A 22,814-nucleotide genomic window follows, 5' to 3' on the forward strand; every position below is an offset into this window, starting at 1 on the left:
ACGGGAGGGGGATACTTGCAAGTACACACTAATGTCTCAGGACTAGTAACCACTGAGTCTGTTCTCCAAAACCTATGATGCAGGATTCCCGCAGGAACCGTGCAGGTTTTTAGTGAGAGGAATGATTGCTCAAACCAAATCACTAATGCTCTAGGATTATCCCACCGCTCTGCCACCAATATGTGACGAACAGCCCACCGCCGTTCGTCCACTTACGGGCGACACTAACGGGAGTCCCGCTGCCACCAAAACGCGACGGACAGCGGACCCTGTGTCACCACTATGTCACAGTCCCACCACTGACACGGGTGTATCAGCGGACGGAGGGGCGTGACACAATGCCGGCACACGGCTATCACAGGCGCAGTGGGGCTTATCTTAGTTATCCCAACACTGGCACCATGTGACCAAAATATCCAGCAAGCTAATCTCGCTCTACAATTTGCCGCAGGGGGAGTTTAATTTGGATGCCCCACCACTGCTATCAATCTTCCAAGTACTGCGGGGATTTATGTATATCCCACTTTCTCAGTTCCACTTTGGAACTCGCAGCTCTCCGGCGCCCCCCTTACCCTCAGGTCAGTCAGGGAACTGCACCTAGGATAATTAGTCGCCGGACGGGCTGCCTGTTGTGAACCGGCAATTAGGCTTCTGCAGTAAGGGAATTATCAATGCTGTGGCTGAAGCCCCTTACTCAGCAATATAAGACCCTTCTAGACTGCCAGCAAGCCGTAATAGCCGTACACAACGCGCTGCCACCAGTCACGGTTACTTAATTCACAGTGTTAAATTAAGAGGGTCCGTGGCAAACCCCTTGAATTAGTAGCGATTATCTATCAAAGGCGTATAGTTCGATTCTTAGAGCATAGAGACAGATCTAAATAATTTCATTTATTTTCCGAAAGAGGACAGTGATTACAGATAAAAGTTGCTATAAAATTGAGACATAAAATATGTACAGTACAGGTATAAAATAAAAGTGGAGAAAACAAAGAGATTACACTCACAGTTCCATATTGTTCCTTAGGCAGACCATGCGGCTTTAAGGTGGGTGGAGGCGGAGCTGCACTTCTCCGCTCATTGGGGTCCTTCTAGCACGACGACTTGAGCTGTTCTGAGCTGGTTCTGCCAGGGAATGCCTTATAGACTTTCCTATGTGACATCACAGAGAGGTGCATTCTGGGTTGATCCCACCTCTCTTATCCAAGTTATGTTTTGGCTACAAAACTTAGATTAGCTATAACTTTATGGGAGAAGCTGGTATGGACTCATCAGTGGTATCATGTTTCCCAGCGTAATGAGCCCATCAAGAAAACATCAAACATCTATGCGATATGACCGTCCATTTGGGCGCAAATCATATCTCAGGTTCTGGACATCCGAGAGTTTTGCAACAGGCACCACAGCGAAGCTGGGTCTGCTCGGATCGCAGAAATATGATTTTTATATTTCTGCTGGGTATGGTTTTCGCGGGACAATCCCTTATTGTTTTATTCAAACTCCTGGTTTCAAACAAAGAGTTTAGTTCCCGCACTTTTTTTTCTCTTTCAGCTGAGAGAAGCCAAATGGTGTGAGGAAGATGGTCTAGCTAATTAACATTCCTGCTCTTCCAGAGGAAGTGGCAGGGTTGATAAAACCTGGGGGAAGGAATTCCTATTACTGACAGTTTACAATGTCCTAGGATGGAGGATTTGTTAGCACATTGCAACAGAAAACATATCTTGCCGACATGGTACATCACATATATACACTGCACAGTACCGCTCCTCCTGTATATATACACTGCACAGTACCGCTCATCCTGTATATATATACACTGCACAGTACCACTCATCCTGTATATATACACTGCACAGTACCACTCCTCCTGTATATATACACTGCACAGCACCACTCCTCCTGTATATATACACTGCACAGCACCACTCCTCCTGTATATATACACTGTACAGTACCGCTCCTCCTGTATATATACACTGCACAGTACCGCTCCTCCTGTATATATACACTGCACAGCACCACTCCTGTATATATACTGCACAGTACCACTCCTCCTGTATATATACACTGCACAGTCCCGCTCCTCCTGTATATACACTGCACAGTACCACTCCTCCTGTATATATACACTGCACAGTACCACTCCTCCTGTATATATACACTGCACAGCACCACTCCTCCTGTATATATACACTGCACAGCACCACTCCTCCTGTATATATACACTGCACAGTACCGCTCCTCCTGTATATATACACTGCACAGTACCCCTCCTCCTGTATATATACACTGCACAGCACCACTCCTCCTGTATATATACACTGCACAGTACAGCTCCTCCTGTATATATACACTGCACAGTACCCCTCCTCCTGTATATATACACTGCACAGCACCACTCCTCCTGTATATATACACTGCACAGTACCACTCCTCCTGTATATATACACTGCACAGTACCACTCCTCCTGTATATATACACTGCACAGTACCGCTCCTCCTGTATATATACACTGCACAGTACCCCTCCTCCTGTATATATACACTGCACAGCACCACTCCTCCTGTATATATACACTGCACAGTACAGCTCCTCCTGTATATATACACTGCACAGTACCCCTCCTCCTGTATATATACACTGCACAGCACCACTCCTCCTGTATATATACACTGCACAGCACCACTCCTCCTGTATATATACACTGCACAGTACCGCTCCTCCTGTATATATACACTGCACAGTACCCCTCTGTGATGTACCATGTCGGCAAGATATGTTTTCTGTTGCAATGTGCTAACAAATCCTCCATCCTAGGACATTGTAAACTCTCAGTAGTAGGAATTCCTTCCCCCCAGGTTTTATCAACCCTGCCACTTCCTCTGGAAGAGCAGGAATGTTAATTAGCTAGACCATCTTCCTCACACCATTTGGCTTCTCTCAGCTGAAAGAGAAAAAAAAGTGCGGGAACTAAACTCTTTGTTTGAAACCAGGAGTTTGAATAAAACAATAAGGGATTGTCCTGCGAAAACCATACCCAGCAGAAATATAAAAATCATATTTCTGCGATCCGAGCAGACCCAGCTTCGCTGTGGTGCCTGTTGCAAAACTCTCGGATGTCCAGAACCTGAGATATGATTTGCGCCCAAATGGACGGTCATATCGCATAGATGTTTGATGTTTTCTTGATGGGCTCATTACGCTGGGAAACATGATACCACTGATGAGTCCATACCAGCTTCTCCCATAAAGTTATAGCTAATCTAAGTTTTGTAGCCAAAACATAACTTGGATAAGAGAGGTGGGATCAACCCAGAATGCACCTCTCTGTGATGTCACATAGGAAAGTCTATAAGGCATTCCCTGGCAGAACCAGCTCAGAACAGCTCAAGTCGTCGTGCTAGAAAGATCCAGATGAGCGGAGAAGTGCAGCTCCGCCTCCACCCACCTTAGCCGCATGGTCTGCCTAAGGAACAATATGGAACTGTGAGTGTAATCTCTTTGTTTTCTCCACTTTTATTTTATACCTGTACTGTACATATTTTATGTCTCAATTTTATAGCAACTTTTATCTGTAATCACTGTCCTCTTTCGGAAAATAAATGAAATAATTATTTAGATCTGTCTCCATGCTCTAAGACTCGAACTATACGCCTTTGATAGATAATCGCTACTAATTCAAAGGGTTTGCCACGGACCCTCTTAATTTAACACTGTGAATTAAGTAACCGTGACTGGTGGCAGCGCGTTGTGTACGGCGATTACGGCTTGCTGGCAGTTCAGAAGGGTCTTATATTGCTGAATAAGGGTCTGCAGCCACAGCATTGATAATTCCCTTACTGCAGAAGCCTAATTGCCGGTTCACAACAGGCAGCCCGTCCGGCAACCAATTATCCTAGGTGCAGTTCCCTGACTGACCTGAGGGTAAGGGGGGCGCCGGAGAGCTGTGAGTTCCAAAGTGGAACTGAGAAAGTGGGATATACATAAATCCCCGCAGTACTTGGAAGATTGATAGCAGTGGTGGGGCATCCAAATTAAACTCCCCCTGCGGCAAATTGTAGAGCGAGATTAGCTTGCTGGATATTTTTGTCACATGGTGCCGGTGGTGGGATAACTAAGATAAGCCCCAACGGTGCCTGTGATAGCTGTGTGCCGGCATTGTGTCACGTCCCTCCGTCCGCTGATACACCCGTGTCAGTGGTGGGATTGTGACATAGTGGTGACACAGGGTCCGCTGTCCGTCGCGTTTTGGTGGCAGCGGGACCCCCGTTAGTATCGCCCGTAAGTAGACGAACGGCGGTGGGCTGTTCGTCACATATTGGTGGCAGAGCGGTGGGATAATCCTAGAGCATTAGTGATTTGGTTTGAGCAATCATTCCTCTCACTAAAAACCTGCACGGTTCCTGCGGGAATCCTGCATCATAGGTTTTGGAGAACAGACTCAGTGGTTACTAGTTCTGAGACATTTGTGTGTACATACAAGTATTCCCTCCCATTTCTTCGTTTTTCTTTTTCTATCTTTTATTTGGCAACCATGGCGGCAAAAGGAGAACCTTGGTACAACCGGCAGACAAAGGAAGTTCTTGCTGGGTTATGCACGTACCAAGGCCTTGACGCCACGAACAAAAACAGAGCTCAAATGATCGCGGCTCTAGTGCAGCTGGACAACGACCAGAATCCAGCGAGCGCAGAAGTTGGCCCAAGTGGCAATGGGGCTGCAGCAGAGGCTCCACTCCTGAGCGCTGGCCCCACATTCAACCAGGACGGGGTGGACCCCTATCTGCAAATGGCCTTGGACGCACTCCCCGCCGAAGACAGTGATGGGCGGGTGAGGCTGATCCAGCAATATCGGCAGGAGGCCCAAGCCGAGCGTCAAGCCCAGGCTGAGAGAGCTGAGCGCCGAGCGGAGGCTGAGAGAGCAGAGCAGCGAGCCGAGAGGGAGGCGCAGAGGGCCCATGAACTGGAGGTACTCCAGCGGGGTGGGAATGCCCCCACAGCCCGAAGCAGTGAGCCCAGCAGCGTCCAGACTCCTAAACCCCGGCCAGAGCATTTTCCCGTGATGGAAAAGGATGGGGACTTGGACACATTTCTGCGAGCCTTTGAGAAAGCCTGCAGACAGTACCAGCTGCCTAGAGACCAATGGGCAAGGTACTTGACCCCAGGGCTAAAAGGCAAAGCCCTGGAGGCATTTGCTTCTCTTCCGCCAGAAGCCGATGACGACTATGACGCCATAAAGCAGGCGCTGATCGCCAAATACCGGCTGACACCTGAGGTATACCGAAAGAAGTTCCGACACCTCCAACGTGGCCCACACGATAGCTACAGTGATGTGGTGCAAGGACTCAGGACCCACTTTGACCAGTGGATCCATGGACTGTCCGTTGAAACCTTTGAGCAGCTACGGGACCTGATGATCAAAGACCAGTTCCTGCATCTCTGCCCAGCTGAGGTCCGACAGTTCATCCTGGACCGCGAACCAACGAACGCGGACAAAGCGGCGCAGATCGCCGACAACCACGAGGCCAACCGGAAGCCCGAGACGCGGAGGCCAGTCGCCACCAGCTGGAAAGGGGGTAAGCCAGCAACCAACCCCAATGCCCCAGCTAGCCGTCCCTCCGGAGGCCCAGTCCCTGTTGCCAACAGCAGGCCGGCTACTGACAGTCGCCTGTGTCACCACTGCCAGCGGCCTGGTCACTTCTTTTACACCTGTCCGAATAGGCCGAAGAACCCCCCAGCCAAGGCCCCCGGGCCCAACGCCTCTGTTCTTTTGGTGGGAGGTGTGGTTGGGAGGGCTGACGACAACGTTCAACCTGTTCAGGTGGGGGCCCGTCTTGCTACAGGCCTCAAGGACACCGGGGCTGAACGAACCCTCATCCGTCCTGGACTGGCGGCCCCTGAAGAGTTTGTTGAGGGGAAAACCCTGACTGTCACCGGGATTGGAGGCACCCATTGTCCCTTGCCAGTGGCACGAGTTTTTCTTGACTGGGGTGCCGGGAGCGGGTTGAGGGAGGTGGGAGTGTCTGAAAACCTGCCCACTGATGTTTTATTGGGGACTGACTTGGGGAGGATGGTTGCATACTATGTCCCTGACACCCTTCCCCAAACTGATAATAAGGGTAACGTTAACCCTGATGATGTTGATGATGGGAAACTGAATGTGTTACCTGCTAATGCCTTGATGAGTAATGATGCAACTAACAACCATTCTTTCCCAAGGTATGATGCTGATGCTGATGTGAATGTACCAAAGCAAACTGATAACCATTCTTTTCCTAGGAATGATGATGTTGATGTATCTGTGCCGACTGAACCCGTTAACCCTTTCTTTGAAACGGTAGATGTGTCCACAGGTACCGAGGTGCTCAGCCCCGTCACTCTGCGGAGTGAGACGGCTGAGGAACCCCTGGCAGGAGTAAGCAACGGTGCTCAAGAGGATGGGGAGGTGCATGGGGACCATGAGGAAGGTAATGCCATGCAGCTGACCAGTGCCACCGAGGAAGGTAACTGGCCCATAAGTAGCACTGCTCCTAAAGTGTTGGGGGTGGATGGGGAGGTAGAGCCCAGGGCAGCACCAGCTGGTGGGTCTGAAGAAATCCCCAGGGAGACAGCATACATAGCAGCTGTCACACGCAGTCAGAGTGCCCAGATCGCAGGTAACGCACTGTCTTCTGGACCCTCTGCTGCTACAGGAGAGACTGAACCAGAGGTGAACCCAGAGCCGGTTCCAGAGGGTCCCAGTAAAGAGGGGACCCTGACGTCACTTCTGGCAGCCTCCAGCAGGGAGTTCCAGGCTGCTCTGCACTCAGATGCCAGCCTGGAGAAATTGAGAGGTCTCGCCGAGACGCCCACCTCCAAGTCTGATAAGGAGAGGGTGTTCTGGGAACGAGGAAGGTTGTACCGGGAGACAGTACCCGGAGATCCTAAAAAGGAGTGGTTGAGGGAAAGACAGCTGGTCGTCCCCAATCAGTTCAGAACTGAGTTGTTGCGGATTGCCCATGAGATTCCACTCGCTGGACACTTGGGGATCAGCAAAACAAAGGCACGGCTGTCTCAACACTTCTATTGGCCCAAGATGGGGACAGATGTAACACACTACTGCCGCTCCTGTGCCACCTGTCAAAAAGTGGGTAAGGCGGGGCCTGCTCTTAAGGCTCCCCTTATTCCTTTGCCGGTGATAGAGGAGCCTTTCCAGAGAATCGCGGTGGACATTGTAGGACCGCTGTCCGTCCCCAGCAGCTCCGGAAAGCGATACATTCTCACCGTGGTAGACTACGCTACCCGGTACCCAGAGGCAGTAGCTCTGTCTTCAACCAGGGCAGATAAGGTGGCTAACGCACTGGTGACCATCTTTTCAAGAGTAGGATTTCCCAGGGAGATGCTTACCGATCAAGGGCCCCAATTCATGTCTCGCCTAATGGAGGCTCTCTGTGAGAAAATGCAGGTGACGCAGCTGGTATCGAGTCCGTATCACCCACAGACTAATGGTTTGTGTGAACGTTTCAACGGTACCCTCAAACAGATGCTCCGCATACTGGTTGAGACCCAAGGGCGCGACTGGGAGCGGTACCTCCCACACCTGCTGTTCGCTTACAGAGAAGTTCCGCAGGCTTCGACCGGGTTCTCCCCCTTCGAGCTCCTGTATGGCAGGCGAGTCCGGGGACCCCTTGGGTTGATAAGAGAATCCTGGGAAGATGAGCCAAACCCCACAGAAGTGTCCATCGTGGATTATGTCATGCGTTTCCGTGACAAGATGCAGACCTTGACGCAGTTGGTGCATGACAACATGACGCAGGCTCAGGCTGACCAGAAGCGCTGGTACGACCAGAACGCCCGGGAGCGGACCTACCAGGTGGGTCAAAAGGTGTGGGTGCTGGTCCCTGTACCAACGGATAAGCTTCAGGCAGCCTGGGAAGGCCCGTACGTCGTCCACCAACAGCTCAACCCGGTCACCTACGTGGTCACGCTTGACCATGCTCGGGGTAGGCGCAAGGCCTTTCACGTCAACATGCTGAAGGCGCACTACGAACGTGAAGCTTGCGTCCTACCGGTCTGCAATCTGCCAGAGGATGGGGAGGAAGATTCCCTCCTGGACATGCTGGCCCAGGCCAAGGCCAATGGGTCCATTGAGGACATGGAGATAAGTGGTTCGCTCACCGTGTCCCAGCGGTTGCAGTTGATGGCCACCCTGGAACTCTTCCGGCCCGTGTTCACCAACCGTCCTGGGAGGACGGAGTTAGCGGTTCATGAGGTGGACACCGGGAATCATGCCCCATTACGGCGAACACCTTATCGGATCTCTGAAACGGTGCAACAAGTCATGCGCCGAGAGGTCGATGAGATGTTAAGGCTGGGAGTGATTCGACGGTCAAAAGGTGCGTGGGCTTCACCTGTAGTCCTCGTTCCTAAAAAGGATCGAACCACCCGGTTCTGCGTGGACTACAGGGGGCTCAACGCCATCACAACCTCTGATGCCCACCCAATGCCGCGCATCGAGGATCTGCTCGAGCGGTTGACAAACGCCAACTACATATCCATCATGGATTTGAGTCGGGGATACTGGCAGATTCCCCTGAGCCCTGAGGCGCAGGAGAAATCCGCCTTTATCACCCCCTTTGGACTGTACGAGTCCACGGTCATGCCCTTCGGCATGAAGAATGCCCCTGCCACTTTCCAGCGGATGGTCAACCACCTGCTTCGGGGACTGGAGGAGTACGCCGTGGCGTACTTAGACGATATTGCCGTCTTCAGTTCCTCCTGGGAGGAACACCTTCAGCACCTCCAGGAGGTGCTCAAGCGTCTTCACCAGGCAGGCCTGACCATCAAGCCGGGGAAGTGCCAGATAGGCATGCGCAAGGTCCACTACCTGGGGCACCGGGTAGGCGGGGGTTCCATGAGTCCGGAGCCAGGAAAAGTGGACGCAATCGTGTCCTGGCCCACCCCCAGGACCAAGAAACAGGTGAAGTCCTTCTTGGGCACTGCAGGGTACTATAGGCGGTTCGTACAGGACTATAGCGCCCTTGCCAAACCCTTGACTGACCTCACCAAGCAGAGGCTACCCCAAACAGTCAACTGGACAGATGACTGTGAGGCGGCTTTCCAAGCTTTGAAAGCAGCCCTGTGCAACTCTCCAGTGTTGAGAGCAGTCGACAGCAGTCGCCCGTTTCTGGTACAGACCGACGCCAGCGAGTTTGGCCTCGGTGCTGTGCTTAGCCAGGTCGACTCGGGGAACCAAGAGCACCCCGTGTTGTACCTGAGCCGGAAACTTCTGCCGAGGGAAGTGGCATACTCGACCATCGAGAAGGAGTGTCTGGCCATGGTGTGGGCACTGCAACGTTTGCAGCCCTACCTGTACGGGCGCGCCTTCACGGTGGTAACCGACCACAACCCTCTGAGCTGGTTGCACACAGTGTCCGGAACCAATGGAAGATTGCTCCGCTGGAGCCTTGCCCTTCAACAGTACGATTTTACTGTAAAACACAGGAAGGGCAGTGAAAACGGCAATGCCGATGGGTTGTCCCGCCGGGGCGAACCCGCTGAGGTGCGCATGGCCGATTACCGAGAGGTAATGCCTCCTTAGCGCCCTCTTAAGGGGGGAGGTGTGATGTACCATGTCGGCAAGATATGTTTTCTGTTGCAATGTGCTAACAAATCCTCCATCCTAGGACATTGTAAACTGTCAGTAATAGGAATTCCTTCCCCCCAGGTTTTATCAACCCTGCCACTTCCTCTGGAAGAGCAGGAATGTTAATTAGCTAGACCATCTTCCTCACACCATTCTCTGGCTTCTCTCAGCTGAAAGAGAAAAAAAAGTGCGGGAACTAAACTCTTTGTTTGAAACCAGGAGTTTGAATAAAACAATAAGGGATTGTCCCGCGAAAACCATACCCAGCAGAAATATAAAAATCATATTTCTGCGATCCGAGCAGACCCAGCTTCGCTGTGGTGCCTGTTGCAAAACTCTCGGATGTCCAGAATCTGAGATATGATTTTCGCCCAAATGGACGGTCATATCGCATAGATGTTTGATGTTTTCTTGATGGGCTCATTACGCTGGGAAACATGATACCACTGATGAGTCCATACCAGCTTCTCCCATAAAGTTATAGCTAATCTAAGTTTTGTAGCCAAAACATAACTTGGATAAGAGAGGTGGGATCAACCCAGAATGCACCTCTCTGTGATGTCACATAGGAAAGTCTATAAGGCATTCCCTGGCAGAACCAGCTCAGAACAGCTCAAGTCGTCGTGCTAGAAAGATCCAGATGAGCGGAGAAGTGCAGCTCCGCCTCCACCCACCTTAGCCGCATGGTCTGCCTAAGGAACAATATGGAACTGTGAGTGTAATCTCTTTGTTTTCTCCACTTTTATTTTATACCTGTACTGTACATATTTTATGTCTCAATTTTATAGCAACTTTTATCTGTAATCACTGTCCTCTTTCGGAAAATAAATGAAATAATTATTTAGATCTGTCTCCATGCTCTAAGACTCGAACTATACGCCTTTGATAGATAATCGCTACTAATTCAAAGGGTTTGCCACGGACCCTCTTAATTTAACACTGTGAATTAAGTAACCGTGACTGGTGGCAGCGCGTTGTGTACGGCTATTACGGCTTGCTGGCAGTACAGAAGGGTCTTATATTGCTGAATAAGGGTCTGCAGCCACAGCATTGATAATTCCCTTACTGCAGAAGCCTAATTGCCGGTTCACAACAGGCAGCCCGTCCGGCAACCAATTATCCTAGGTGCAGTTCCCTGACTGACCTGAGGGTAAGGGGGGCGCCGGAGAGCTGTGAGTTCCAAAGTGGAACTGAGAAAGTGGGATATACATAAATCCCCGCAGTACTTGGAAGATTGATAGCAGTGGTGGGGCATCCAAATTAAACTCCCCCTGCGGCAAATTGTAGAGCGAGATTAGCTTGCTGGATATTTTTGTCACATGGTGCCGGTGGTGGGATAACTAAGATAAGCCCCAACGGTGCCTGTGATAGCCGTGTGCCGGCATTGTGTCACGTCCCTCCGTCCGCTGATACACCGGTGTCAGTGGTGGGATTGTGACATAGTGGTGACACAGGGTCCGCTGTCCGTCGCGTTTTGGTGGCAGCGGGACCCCCGTTAGTATCGCCCGTAAGTAGACGAACGGCGGTGGGCTGTTCGTCACACCCTCCTCCTGTATATATACACTGCACAGTACCGCTCCTCCTGTATATATACACTGCACAGCACCACTCCTCCTGTATATATACACTGTACAGTACCACTCCTCCTGTATATATACACTGCACAGTACCGCTCCTCCTGTATATATACACTGCACAGTACCACTCCTCCTGTATATATACACTGTACAGTACCGCTCCTCCTGTATATATACACTGCACAGTACCGCTCCTCCTGTATATATACCCTGCACAGCACCACTCCTCCTGTATATATACTGCACAGTACCACTCCTCCTGTATATATACACTGCACAGTCCCGCTCCTCCTGTATATACACTGCACAGTACCACTCCTCCTGTATATATACACTGCACAGTCCTGCTCCTCCTGTATATACACTGCACAGTACCACTCCTCCTGTATATATACACTGCACAGTCCCGCTCCTCCTGTATATACACTGCACAGTACCACTCCTCCTGTATATATACACTGCACAGTCCCGCTCCTCCTGTATATACACTGCACAGTACCACTCCTCCTGTATATATACACTGCACAGTCCTGCTCCTCCTGTATATACACTGCACAGTACCACTCCTCCTGTATATATACACTGCACAGTCCCGCTCCTCCTGTATATACACTGCACAGTACCGCTCCTCCTGTATATATACACTGCACAGTACCGCTCCTCCTGTATACACACTGCACAGTACCGCTCCTCCTGTATATATACACTGCACAGTACCGCTCCTCCTGTATATATACACTGCACAGTACCGCTCCTCCTGTATATATACACTGCACAGTACCACTCCTCCTGTATATATACACTGCACAGTACCACTCCTCCTGTATATATACACTGCACAGTACCACTCCTGTATATATACACTGCACAGTACCACTCCTCCTGTATATATACACTGCACAGTACCGCTCCTCCTGTATATATACACTGCACAGTACCGCTCCTCCTGTATATATACACTGCACAGTACCGCTCCTCCTGTATATATACACTGCACAGTACCGCTCCTCCTGTATATATACACTGCACAGTACCGCTCCTCCTGTATATATATATACACTGCACAGTACCGCTCCTCCTGTATATATACACTGCACAGTACCGCTCCTCCTGTATATATACACTGCACAGTACCGCTCCTCCTGTATATATACACTGCACAGTACCACTCCTCCTGTATATATACACTGCACAGTACCACTCCTCCTGTATATATACACTGCACAGTACCACTCCTCCTGTATATATACACTGTACAGTACCGCTCCTCCTGTATATATACACTGCACAGTACCGCTCCTCCTGTATATATACACTGCACAGTACCACTCCTCCTGTATATATACACTGCACAGTACCACTCCTCCTGTATATATACACTGCACAGTACCGCTCCTCCTGTATATTTACACTGCACAGTACCACTCCTCCTGTATATATACACTGCACAGTACCGCTCCTCCTGTATATATACACTGCACAGTACCACTCCTCCTGTATATATACACTGCACAGTACCACTCCTCCTGTCCTGTATATATACACTGCACAGTACCACTCCTCCTGTATATATACACTGCACAGTACCACTCCTCCTGTATATATACACTGCACAGTACCGCTCCTCCTGTATATATACACTGTACAGTACCGCTCCCCCTGTATATATACACTACACAGTACCACTCCTCCTGTCCTGTATATATACACTGCACAGTACCGCTCCTCCTGTATATATACACCGCACAGTACCGCTCCTCCTGTATATATACACTGCACAGTACCCCTCCTCCTGTATATATACACTGCACAGTACCGCTCCTCCTGTATATATACACTGCACAGTACCACTCCTCCTGTATATATACACTGCACAGTACCGCTCCTCCTGTATATATACACTGCACAGTACCACTCCTCCTGTATATATACACTGCACAGTACCGCTCCTCCTGTATATATACACTGCACAGTACCACTCCTCCTGTATATATACACTGCACAGTACCACTCCTCCTGTATATATACACTGCACAGTACCTCTCCTCCTGTATATATATACACTGCACAGTACCACTCCTCCTGTATATATACACTGCACAGTACCGCTCCTCCTGTATATATACCCTGCACAGTACCACTCCTCCTGTATATATACAGTGCACAGTACCACTCCTCCTGTCCTGTATATATACACTGCACAGTACCGCTCCTCCTGTCCTGTATATATACACTGCACAGTACCACTCCTCCTGTATATATACACTGCACAGTACCGCTCCTCCTGTATATATACACTGCACAGCACCACTCCTCCTGTATATATACACTGCACAGTACCACTCCTCCTGTATATATACACTGCACAGTACCACTCCTCCTGTCCTGTATATATACACTGCACAGTACCACTCCTCCTGTATATATACACTGCACAGTACCGCTCCTCCTGTATATATACACTGCACAGCACCACTCCTCCTGTATATATACACTGCACAGTACCACTCCTCCTGTATATATACACTGCACAGTACCGCTCCTCCTGTATATATACACTGCACAGTACCTCTCCTCCTGTATATATATACACTGCACAGTACCACTCCTCCTGTATATATACACTGCACAGTACCGCTCCTCCTGTATATATACCCTGCACAGTACCACTCCTCCTGTATATATACACTGCACAGTACCGCTCCTCCTGTATATATACAGTGCACAGTCCCACTCCTCCTGTATATATACACTGCACAGTACCACTCCTCCTGTCCTGTATATATACACTGCACAGTACCACTCCTCCTGTATATATACACTGCACAGTCCCACTCCTCCTGTATATATACACTGCACAGTACCACCCCTCCTGTATATATACACTGCACAGTACCGCTCCTCCTGTATATATACACTGCACAGTACCTCTCCTCCTGTATATATATACACTGCACAGTACCACTCCTCCTGTATATATACACTGCACAGTACCGCTCCTCCTGTATATATACCCTGCACAGTACCCCTCCTCCTGTATATATACACTGCACAGTACCACTCCTCCTGTATATATACACTGCACAGTACCGCTCCTCCTGTATATATACCCTGCACAGTACCTCTCCTCCTGTATATATACAGTGCACAGTACCTCTCCTCCTGTATATATACACTGCACAGTACCGCTCCTCCTGTATATATACAGTGCACAGTCCCACTCCTCCTGTATATATACACTGCACAGTACCACTCCTCCTGTCCTGTATATATACACTGCACAGTACCACTCCTCCTGTATATATACACTGCACAGTCCCACTCCTCCTGTATATATACACTGCACAGTACCACCCCTCCTGTATATATACACTGCACAGTACCGCTCCTCATGTATATATACAGGGTGTGACTGCTTCTCTTGCTGGTGGCGGTGTGACCATTCAGTGGTCCCGCAGGATGATGATGACGAGGATTGCGGACCACAGCCATTGCTTTTATTGGAGAGCTAGAACTTTAGCATCGTGTTATAACGCCGATCTCGGCTACCCTCGGATACATCCGGCTCCAGCACGGCGACTCTGGTCCTGTTCACAGCTTGTGTCACCGATCTTGAAGGGGTCACCAGCATCTTTAGCTGTTAGACGGGTGAAGGTCGTCCAGGACGTGGTAAAGAACCCCCCATGGGATGTTGTGTCCAGGAGCTTCTGGTATATACGGCTGTGGTCCATGGCCAGTAGTACCCACCGTCACACACTGTCCCCAGTACACAAGCAGCAGTCTCTTTACAGCCGCTATTGCTGGCAGGACTACATCATCCAGCATGCCCAGGTCTACAGGACACAAAGCAGAGCGAAAAGACTACAAGCGGTCAGACTGTGCCACCTCCACATGTGGATCCAGCAATGGCAAGATCTGGACACAGCTGCGTCTACCATCCTCATATTGAGGCTACGGAGCAGGAAATACTACTAGCAGAGAAGCCGCCGCCATCACTCCTCACGTTACTTCTCCTCCTCTTCCTCCTCGGGGGCCGAGACCTCCACAGACAGGATCTGCTCATCGCCTCGCGGGGACGGGCTGACCCTTATAACCACCGTGTTGTCTGGAGACTCCGCAATAATCTCTGCTGCCTCATCTTCCTTGGATTTAAGGGTGGGCACAGGAGAGCGGCGATGCACAGGGGATCCTGGGGGAACAGGGCTGCTCCTCGAGGGCTGCAGGGGTCACAAGAAAAGGAAATATTTTCTCATGTTGTGGAATATATATGGGGGGTGGGGTAATGTAGCCTGTAATTAGATCATACAACGGGGGAAGGATCCCCGAAATTACTCCTCCAAGGAGCCACAAACTCCGATCCTGTACAGTGCGAACAGTCCTACAACGCCTCCCCGTAGAGAGCCCTCGCCCTACAACCCGCTCCCCATACAGACCCCTCGCCCTACAACACCCTCCCCATACAAACCCCTCCCCATACAGACCCCTTGCCCTACAACGCCCTCCCCATAGAAACTCCTCCCCATACAGACCCCTCGCCCTACCACCCCCTCCACATACAGACCCCACACCCTACAACTCCTATTTAAGACTACTCCTCATTAAGACCCCTCAGGGCTCAGGTGACGGATTTGCTCCTGTTTCTTGCTGCCTGTTTTTGCCAGTGGAGTCAATCTGTCTGACCGCACAGACGGCAGTAAGACCCTCCTGTGATGTACCATGTCTGCAAGATATGTTTTCTGTTGCAATGTGCTAACAAATCCTCCATCCTAGGACATTGTAAACTCTCAGTAGTAGGAATTCCTTCCCCCCAGGTTTTATCAACCCTGCCACTTCCTCTGGAAGAGCAGGAATGTTAATTAGCTAGACCATCTTCCTCACACCATTTGCCTTCTCTCCTCTTCAGAGCGGGAAAAACTTCTTTGTTTGAAACGAATAAAACTATGAGAGACTATACCATAAGAACCAAATACCCTAGAGATATGAAAATCATATTTTTGTAACCTGAGCGGTCCCAGCTTCGAGACCGCGTATGTTTCGAAGTTCTACCCTGTCCAGAACATGAGATAGGATTTGCGCCCAAATGGACGGTCATATCGCATAGATGTTTGATGTTTTCTTGATGGGCTCATTACGCTGGGAAACATGATACCACTGATGAGTCCATACCAGCTTCTTCCATAAAGTTATAGCTAATCTAAGTTTTGTAGCCAAAACATAACTTGGATAAGAGAGGTGGGATCAACCCAGAATGCACCTCTCTGTGATGTCACATAGGAAAGTCTATAAGGCATTTCCTGGGCAAACCAGCTCAGAACAGCTCAAGTCGTCGTGCTAGAAGGACCCCAATGAGCGGAGAAGTGCAGCTCCGCCTCCACCCACCTTAGCCGCATGGTCTGCCTAAGGAACAATATGGAACTGTGAGTGTAATCTCTTTGTTTTCTCCACTTTTATTTTATACCTGTACTGTACATATTTTATGTCTCAATTTTATAGCAACTTTTATCTGTAATCACTGTCCTCTTTCGGAAAATAAATGAAATTATTTAGATCTGTCTCCATGCTCTAAGAATCGAACTATACGCCTTTGATAGATAATCGCTACTAATTCAAGGGGTTTGCCACGGACCCTCTTAATTTAACACTGTGAATTAAGTAACCGTGACTGGTGGCAGCGCGTTGTGTACGGCTATTACGGCTTGCTGGCAGTCTAGAAGGGTCTTATATTGCTGAGTAAGGGGCTTCAGCCACAGCATTGATAATTCCCTTACTGCAGAAGCCTAATTGCCGGTTCACAACAGGCAGCCCGTCCGGCGACTAATTATCCTAGGTGCAGTTCCCTGACTGACCTGAGGGTAAGGGGGGCGCCGGAGAGCTGCGAGTTCCAAAGTGGAACTGAGAAAGTGGGATATACATAAATCCCCGCAGTACTTGGAAGATTGATAGCAGTGGTGGGGCATCCAAATTAAACTCCCCCTGCGGCAAATTGTAGAGCGAGATTAGCTTGCTGGATATTTTTGGTCACATGGTGCCAGTGTTGGGATAACTAAGATAAGCCCCACTGCGCCTGTGATAGCCGTGTGCCGGCATTGTGTCACGCCCCTCCGTCCGCTGATACACCCGTGTCAGTGGTGGGACTGTGACATAGTGGTGACACAGGGTCCGCTGTCCGTCGCGTTTTGGTGGCAGCGGGACTCCCGTTAGTGTCACCCGTAAGTGGACGAACGGCGGTGGGCTGTTCGTCACATATTGGCAGCGCGGTGGGATTATCCTAGAGCATTAGTGATTTGGTTTGAGCAATCATTCCTCTCACTAAAAACCTGCACGGTTCCTGCGGGAATCCTGCATCATAGGTTTTGGAGAACAGACTCAGTGGTTACTAGTCCTGAGACATTAGTGTGTACTTGCAAGTATCCCCCTCCCGTTTCTTCGTTTTTCTTTTTCTATCTTTTATTTGGCAACCATGGCGGCAAAAGGAGAACCTTGGTACACCCGGCAGACAAAGGAAGTTCTTGCTGCGTTATGCACGTACCAAGGCCTTGACGCCACGAACAAAAACAGAGCTCAAATGATCGCGGCTCTAGTGCAGCTGGACAACGACCAGAATCCAGCGAGCGCAGAAGTTGGCCCAAGTTGCAATGGGGCTGCAGCAGAGGCTCCACTCCTGAGCGCTGGCCCCACATTCAACCAGAACGGGGTGGACCCCTATCTGCAAATGGCCTTGGACGAACTCCCCGCCGAAGACAGTGATGGGCGGGTGAGGCTGATCCAGCAAGCTCGAGAGAGAGCAGAGCAGCGAGCCGAGCGCCAGGCGGAGAGAGCTGAGCGCCAAGCTGAGGCTGAGAGAGCCGAGCGCCAGGCGCAGAGGGCCCATGAACTGGAGGTACTCCAGCGGGGTGGGAATGCCCTCACAGCCCGAAGCCGTGAGCCCAGCAGCGTCCAGACTCCTAAACCCCGGCCAGAGCATTTTCCCGTGATGGAAAAGGACGGGGACTTGGACACATTTCTGCGAGCCTTTGAGAAAGCCTGCAGACAGTACCAGCTGCCTAGAGACCAATGGGCAAGGTACTTGACCCCAGGGCTAAAAGGCAAAGCCCTGGAGGCATTTGCTTCTCTTCCGCCAGAAGCCGATGATGACTATGACGCCATAAAGCAGGCGCTGATCGCCAAATACCGGCTGACACCTGAGGTATACCGAAAGAAGTTCCGACACCTCCAACGTGGCCCACACGATAGCTACAGTGATGTGGTGCAAGGACTCAGGACCCACTTTGACCAGTGGATCCATGGACTGTCCGTTGAAACCTTTGAGCAGCTACGGGACCTGATGATCAAAGACCAGTTCCTGCATCTCTGCCCAGCTGAGGTCCGACAGTTCATCCTGGACCGCGAACCAACGAACGCGGACAAAGCGGCGCAGATCGCCGACAACCACGAGGCCAACCGGAAGCCCGAGACGCGGAGGCCAGTCGCCACCAGCTGGAAAGGGGGTAAGCCAGCAACCAACCCCAATGCCCCAGCTAGCCGTCCCTCCGGAGGCCCTGTCCCTGTTGCCAACAACAGGCCGGCTACTGACAGTCGCCTGTGTCACCACTGCCAGCGGCCTGGTCACTTCTTTTACACCTGTCCGAACAGGCCGAAGAACCCCCCCAGCCAAGGCCCCCGGGCCCAACGCCTCTGTTCTTTTGGTGGGAGGTGTGGTTGGGAGGGCTGACGACAACGTTCAACCTGTTCAGGTGGGGGCCCGTCTTGCTACAGGCCTCAAGGACACCGGGGCTGAACGAACCCTCATCCGTCCTGGACTGGCGGCCCCTGAAGAGTTTGTTGAGGGGAAAACCCTGACTGTCACCGGGATTGGAGGCACCCGTTGTCCCTTGCCAGTGGCACGAGTTTTTCTTGACTGGGGTGCCGGGAGCGGGTTGAGGGAGGTGGGAGTGTCTGAAAATTTGCCCACTGATGTTTTATTGGGGACTGACTTGGGGAGGATGGTTGCATACTATGTCCCTGACACCCTTCCCCAAACTGATAATAAGGGTAACGTTAACCCTGATGATGTTGATGATGGGAAACTGAATGTGTTACCTGCTAATGCCTTGATGAGTAATGATGCAACTAACAACCATTCTTTCCCCAGGTACGATGCTGATGCTGATGTGAATGTACCAAAGCAAACTGATAACCATTCTTCTCCTAGGAAGGATGATGATGATGTTGATGTATCTGTGCCGACTGAACCCGTTAACCCTTTCTTTGAAGCGGTAGATGTGTCCACAGGTACCGAAGTGCTCAGCCCCGTCACTCTGCGGAGTGAGACGGCTAAGGAACCCCTGGCAGGAGTAAGCAACGGTGCTCAAGGAAATGGGGAGGTGCATGGGGACCATGAGGAAGGTAATGCCATGCAGCTGACCAGTGCCACCGAGGAAGGTAACTGGCCCATAAGTAGCACTGCTCCTGAAGTGTTGGGGGTGGATGGGGAGGTAGAGCCCAGGGCAGCACCAGCTGGTGGGTCTGCAGAAATCCCCAGGGAGACAGCATACATAGCAGCTGTCACACGCAGTCAGAGTGCCCAGATCGCAGGTAACGCACTGTCTTCTGGACCCTCTGCTGCTACAGGAGAGACTGAACCAGAGGTGAACCCAGAGCCGGTTCCAGAGGGTCCCAGTAAAGAGGGGACCCTGACGTCACTTCTGGCAGCCTCCAGCATGGAGTTCCAGGCTGCTCTGCACTCAGATGCCAGCCTGGAGAAATTGAGAGGTCTCGCCGAGACGCCCACCTCCAAGTCTGATAAGGAGAGGGTGTTCTGGGAACGAGGAAGGTTGTACCGGGAGACAGTACCCGGAGATCCTAAAAAGGAGTGGTTGAGGGAAAGACAGCTGGTCGTCCCCTATCAGTTCAGAACTGAGTTGTTGCGGATTGCCCATGAGATTCCACTCGCTGGACACTTGGGGATCAGCAAAACAAAGGCACGGCTGTCTCAACACTTCTATTGGCCCAAGATGGGGACAGATGTAACACACTACTGCCGCTCCTGTGCCACCTGTCAAAAAGTGGGTAAGGCGGGGCCTGCTCTTAAGGCTCCCCTTATTCCTTTGCCGGTGATAGAGGAGCCTTTCCAGAGAATCGCGGTGGACATTGTAGGACCGCTGTCCGTCCCCAGCAGCTCCGGAAAGCGATACATTCTCACCGTGGTAGACTACGCTACCCGGTACCCAGAGGCAGTAGCTCTGTCTTCAACCAGGGCAGATAAGGTGGCTGACGCACTGGTGACCATCTTTTCGAGAGTAGGATTTCCCAGGGAGATGCTTACCGATCAAGGGCCCCAATTCATGTCTCGCCTAATGGAGGCTCTCTGTGAGAAAATGCAGGTGACGCAGCTGGTATCGAGTCCGTATCACCCACAGACTAACGGTTTGTGTGAACGTTTCAACGGTACCCTCAAACAGATGCTCCGCATACTGGTTGAGACCCAAGGGCGCGACTGGGAGCGGTACCTCCCACACCTGCTGTTCGCTTACAGAGAAGTTCCGCAGGCTTCGACCGGGTTCTCCCCCTTCGAGCTCCTGAATGGCAGGCGAGTCCGGGGACCCCTTGGGTTGATAAGAGAATCCTGGGAAGATGAGCCAAACCCCACAGAAGTGTCCATCGTGGATTATGTCATGCGCTTCCGTGACAAGATGCAGACCTTGACGCAGTTGGTGCATGACAACATGACGCAGGCTCAGGCTGACCAGAAGCGCTGGTACGACCAGAACGCCCGGGAGCGGACCTACCAGGTGGGTCAAAAGGTGTGGGTGTTGGTCCCGGTACCAACGGATAAGCTTCAGGCAGCCTGGGAAGGCCCGTACGTCGTCCACCAACAGCTCAACCCGGTCACCTACGTGGTCACGCTTGACCATGCTCGGGGTAGGCGCAAGGCCTTTCACGTCAACATGCTGAAGGCGCACTACGAACGTGAAGCTTGCATCCTACCGGTCTGCAATCTGCCAGAGGATGGGGAGGAAGATTCCCTCCTGGACATGCTGGCCCAGGCCAAGGCCAATGGGTCCATTGAGGACATGGAGATAAGTGGTTCGCTCACCGTGTCCCAGCGGTTGCAGTTGATGGCCACCCTGGAACTCTTCCGGCCCGTGTTCACCAACCGTCCTGGGAGGACGGAGTTAGCGGTTCATGAGGTGGACACCGGGAATCATGCCCCATTACGGCGAACACCTTATCGGATCTCTGAAACGGTGCAACAAGTCATGCGCCAAGAGGTCGATGAGATGTTAAGGCTGGGAGTGATTCGACGGTCAAAAGGTGCGTGGGCTTCACCTGTAGTCCTCGTGCCTAAAAAGGATCGAACCACCCGGTTCTGCGTGGACTACAGGGGGCTCAACGCCATCACAACCTCTGATGCCCACCCAATGCCGCGCATCGAGGATCTGCTCGAGCGGTTGACAAACGCCAACTACATATCCATCATGGATTTGAGTCGGGGATACTGGCAGATTCCCCTGAGCCCTGAGGCGCAGGAGAAATCCGCCTTTATCACCCCCTTTGGACTGTACGAGTCCACGGTCATGCCCTTCGGCATGAAGAATGCCCCTGCCACTTTCCAGCGGATGGTCAACCACCTGCTTCGGGGACTGGAGGAGTACGCGGTGGCGTACTTAGACGATATTGCCGTCTTCAGTTCCACCTGGGAGGAACACCTTCAGCACCTCCAGGAGGTGCTCAAGCGTCTTCACCAGGCAGGCCTGACCATCAAGCCGGGGAAGTGCCAGATAGGCATGCGCGAGGTCCACTACCTGGGGCACCGGGTAGGCGGGGGTTCCATGAGTCCGGAGCCAGAAAAAGTGGACGCAATCGTGTCCTGGCCCACCCCCAGGACCAAGAAACAGGTGAAGTCCTTCTTGGGCACTGCAGGGTACTATAGGCGGTTCGTACAGGACTATAGCGCCCTTGCCAAACCCTTGACTGACCTCACCAAGCAGAGGCTACCCCAAACAGTCAACTGGACAGATGACTGTGAGGCGGCTTTCCAAGCTTTGAAAGCAGCCCTGTGCAACTCTCCAGTGTTGAGAGCAGTCGACAGCAGTCGCCCGTTTCTGGTACAGACCGACGCCAGCGAGTTTGGCCTCGGTGCTGTGCTTAGCCAGGTCGACTCGGGGGACCAAGAGCACCCCGTGTTGTACCTGAGCCGGAAACTTTTGCCGAGGGAAGTGGCATACTCGACCATCGAGAAGGAGTGTCTGGCCATGGTGTGGGCACTGCAGCGTTTGCAGCCCTACCTGTATGGGCGCGCCTTCACGGTGGTAACCGACCACAACCCACTGAGCTGGTTGCACACCATGTCGGGAACCAATGGAAGATTGCTCCGCTGGAGCCTTGCCCTTCAACAGTACGATTTTACTGTAAAACACAGGAAGGGCAGTGAAAACGGCAATGCCGATGGGTTGTCCCGCCGGGGCGAACCCGCTGAGGTGCGCATGGCCGATTACCGAGAGGTAATGCCTCCTTAGCGCCCTCTTAAGGGGGGAGGTGTGAAGTACCATGTCTGCAAGATATGTTTTCTGTTGCAATGTGCTAACAAATCCTCCATCCTAGGATATTGTAAACTCTCAGTAGTAGGAATTCC

At 51.5% G+C, this 22,814-nt stretch overlaps 1 protein-coding gene across 1 annotated transcript in view; it reads right to left on the minus strand.

The window, feature by feature from the left end:
- Positions 1 to 14,675: 14,675 nt before the first annotated feature.
- Positions 14,676 to 22,814, minus strand: part of CNGB1 (cyclic nucleotide gated channel subunit beta 1) — a 124,448-nt gene continuing 116,309 nt past the window's right edge. The window contains exon 38 of the mRNA XM_073564322.1: positions 14,676 to 15,417. Within this exon, the coding sequence (XP_073420423.1) occupies positions 15,205 to 15,417 (213 nt within the window). The 3' untranslated portion in view covers positions 14,676 to 15,204. The remainder of the gene's footprint in view (positions 15,418 to 22,814) is intronic.

This window comes from Dendrobates tinctorius, unplaced genomic scaffold, assembly GCF_039654945.1.
Source record: "Dendrobates tinctorius isolate UK_male_01 unplaced genomic scaffold, ASM3965494v1 ptg000450l, whole genome shotgun sequence".
Taxonomy (NCBI): domain Eukaryota; kingdom Metazoa; phylum Chordata; class Amphibia; order Anura; family Dendrobatidae; genus Dendrobates; species Dendrobates tinctorius.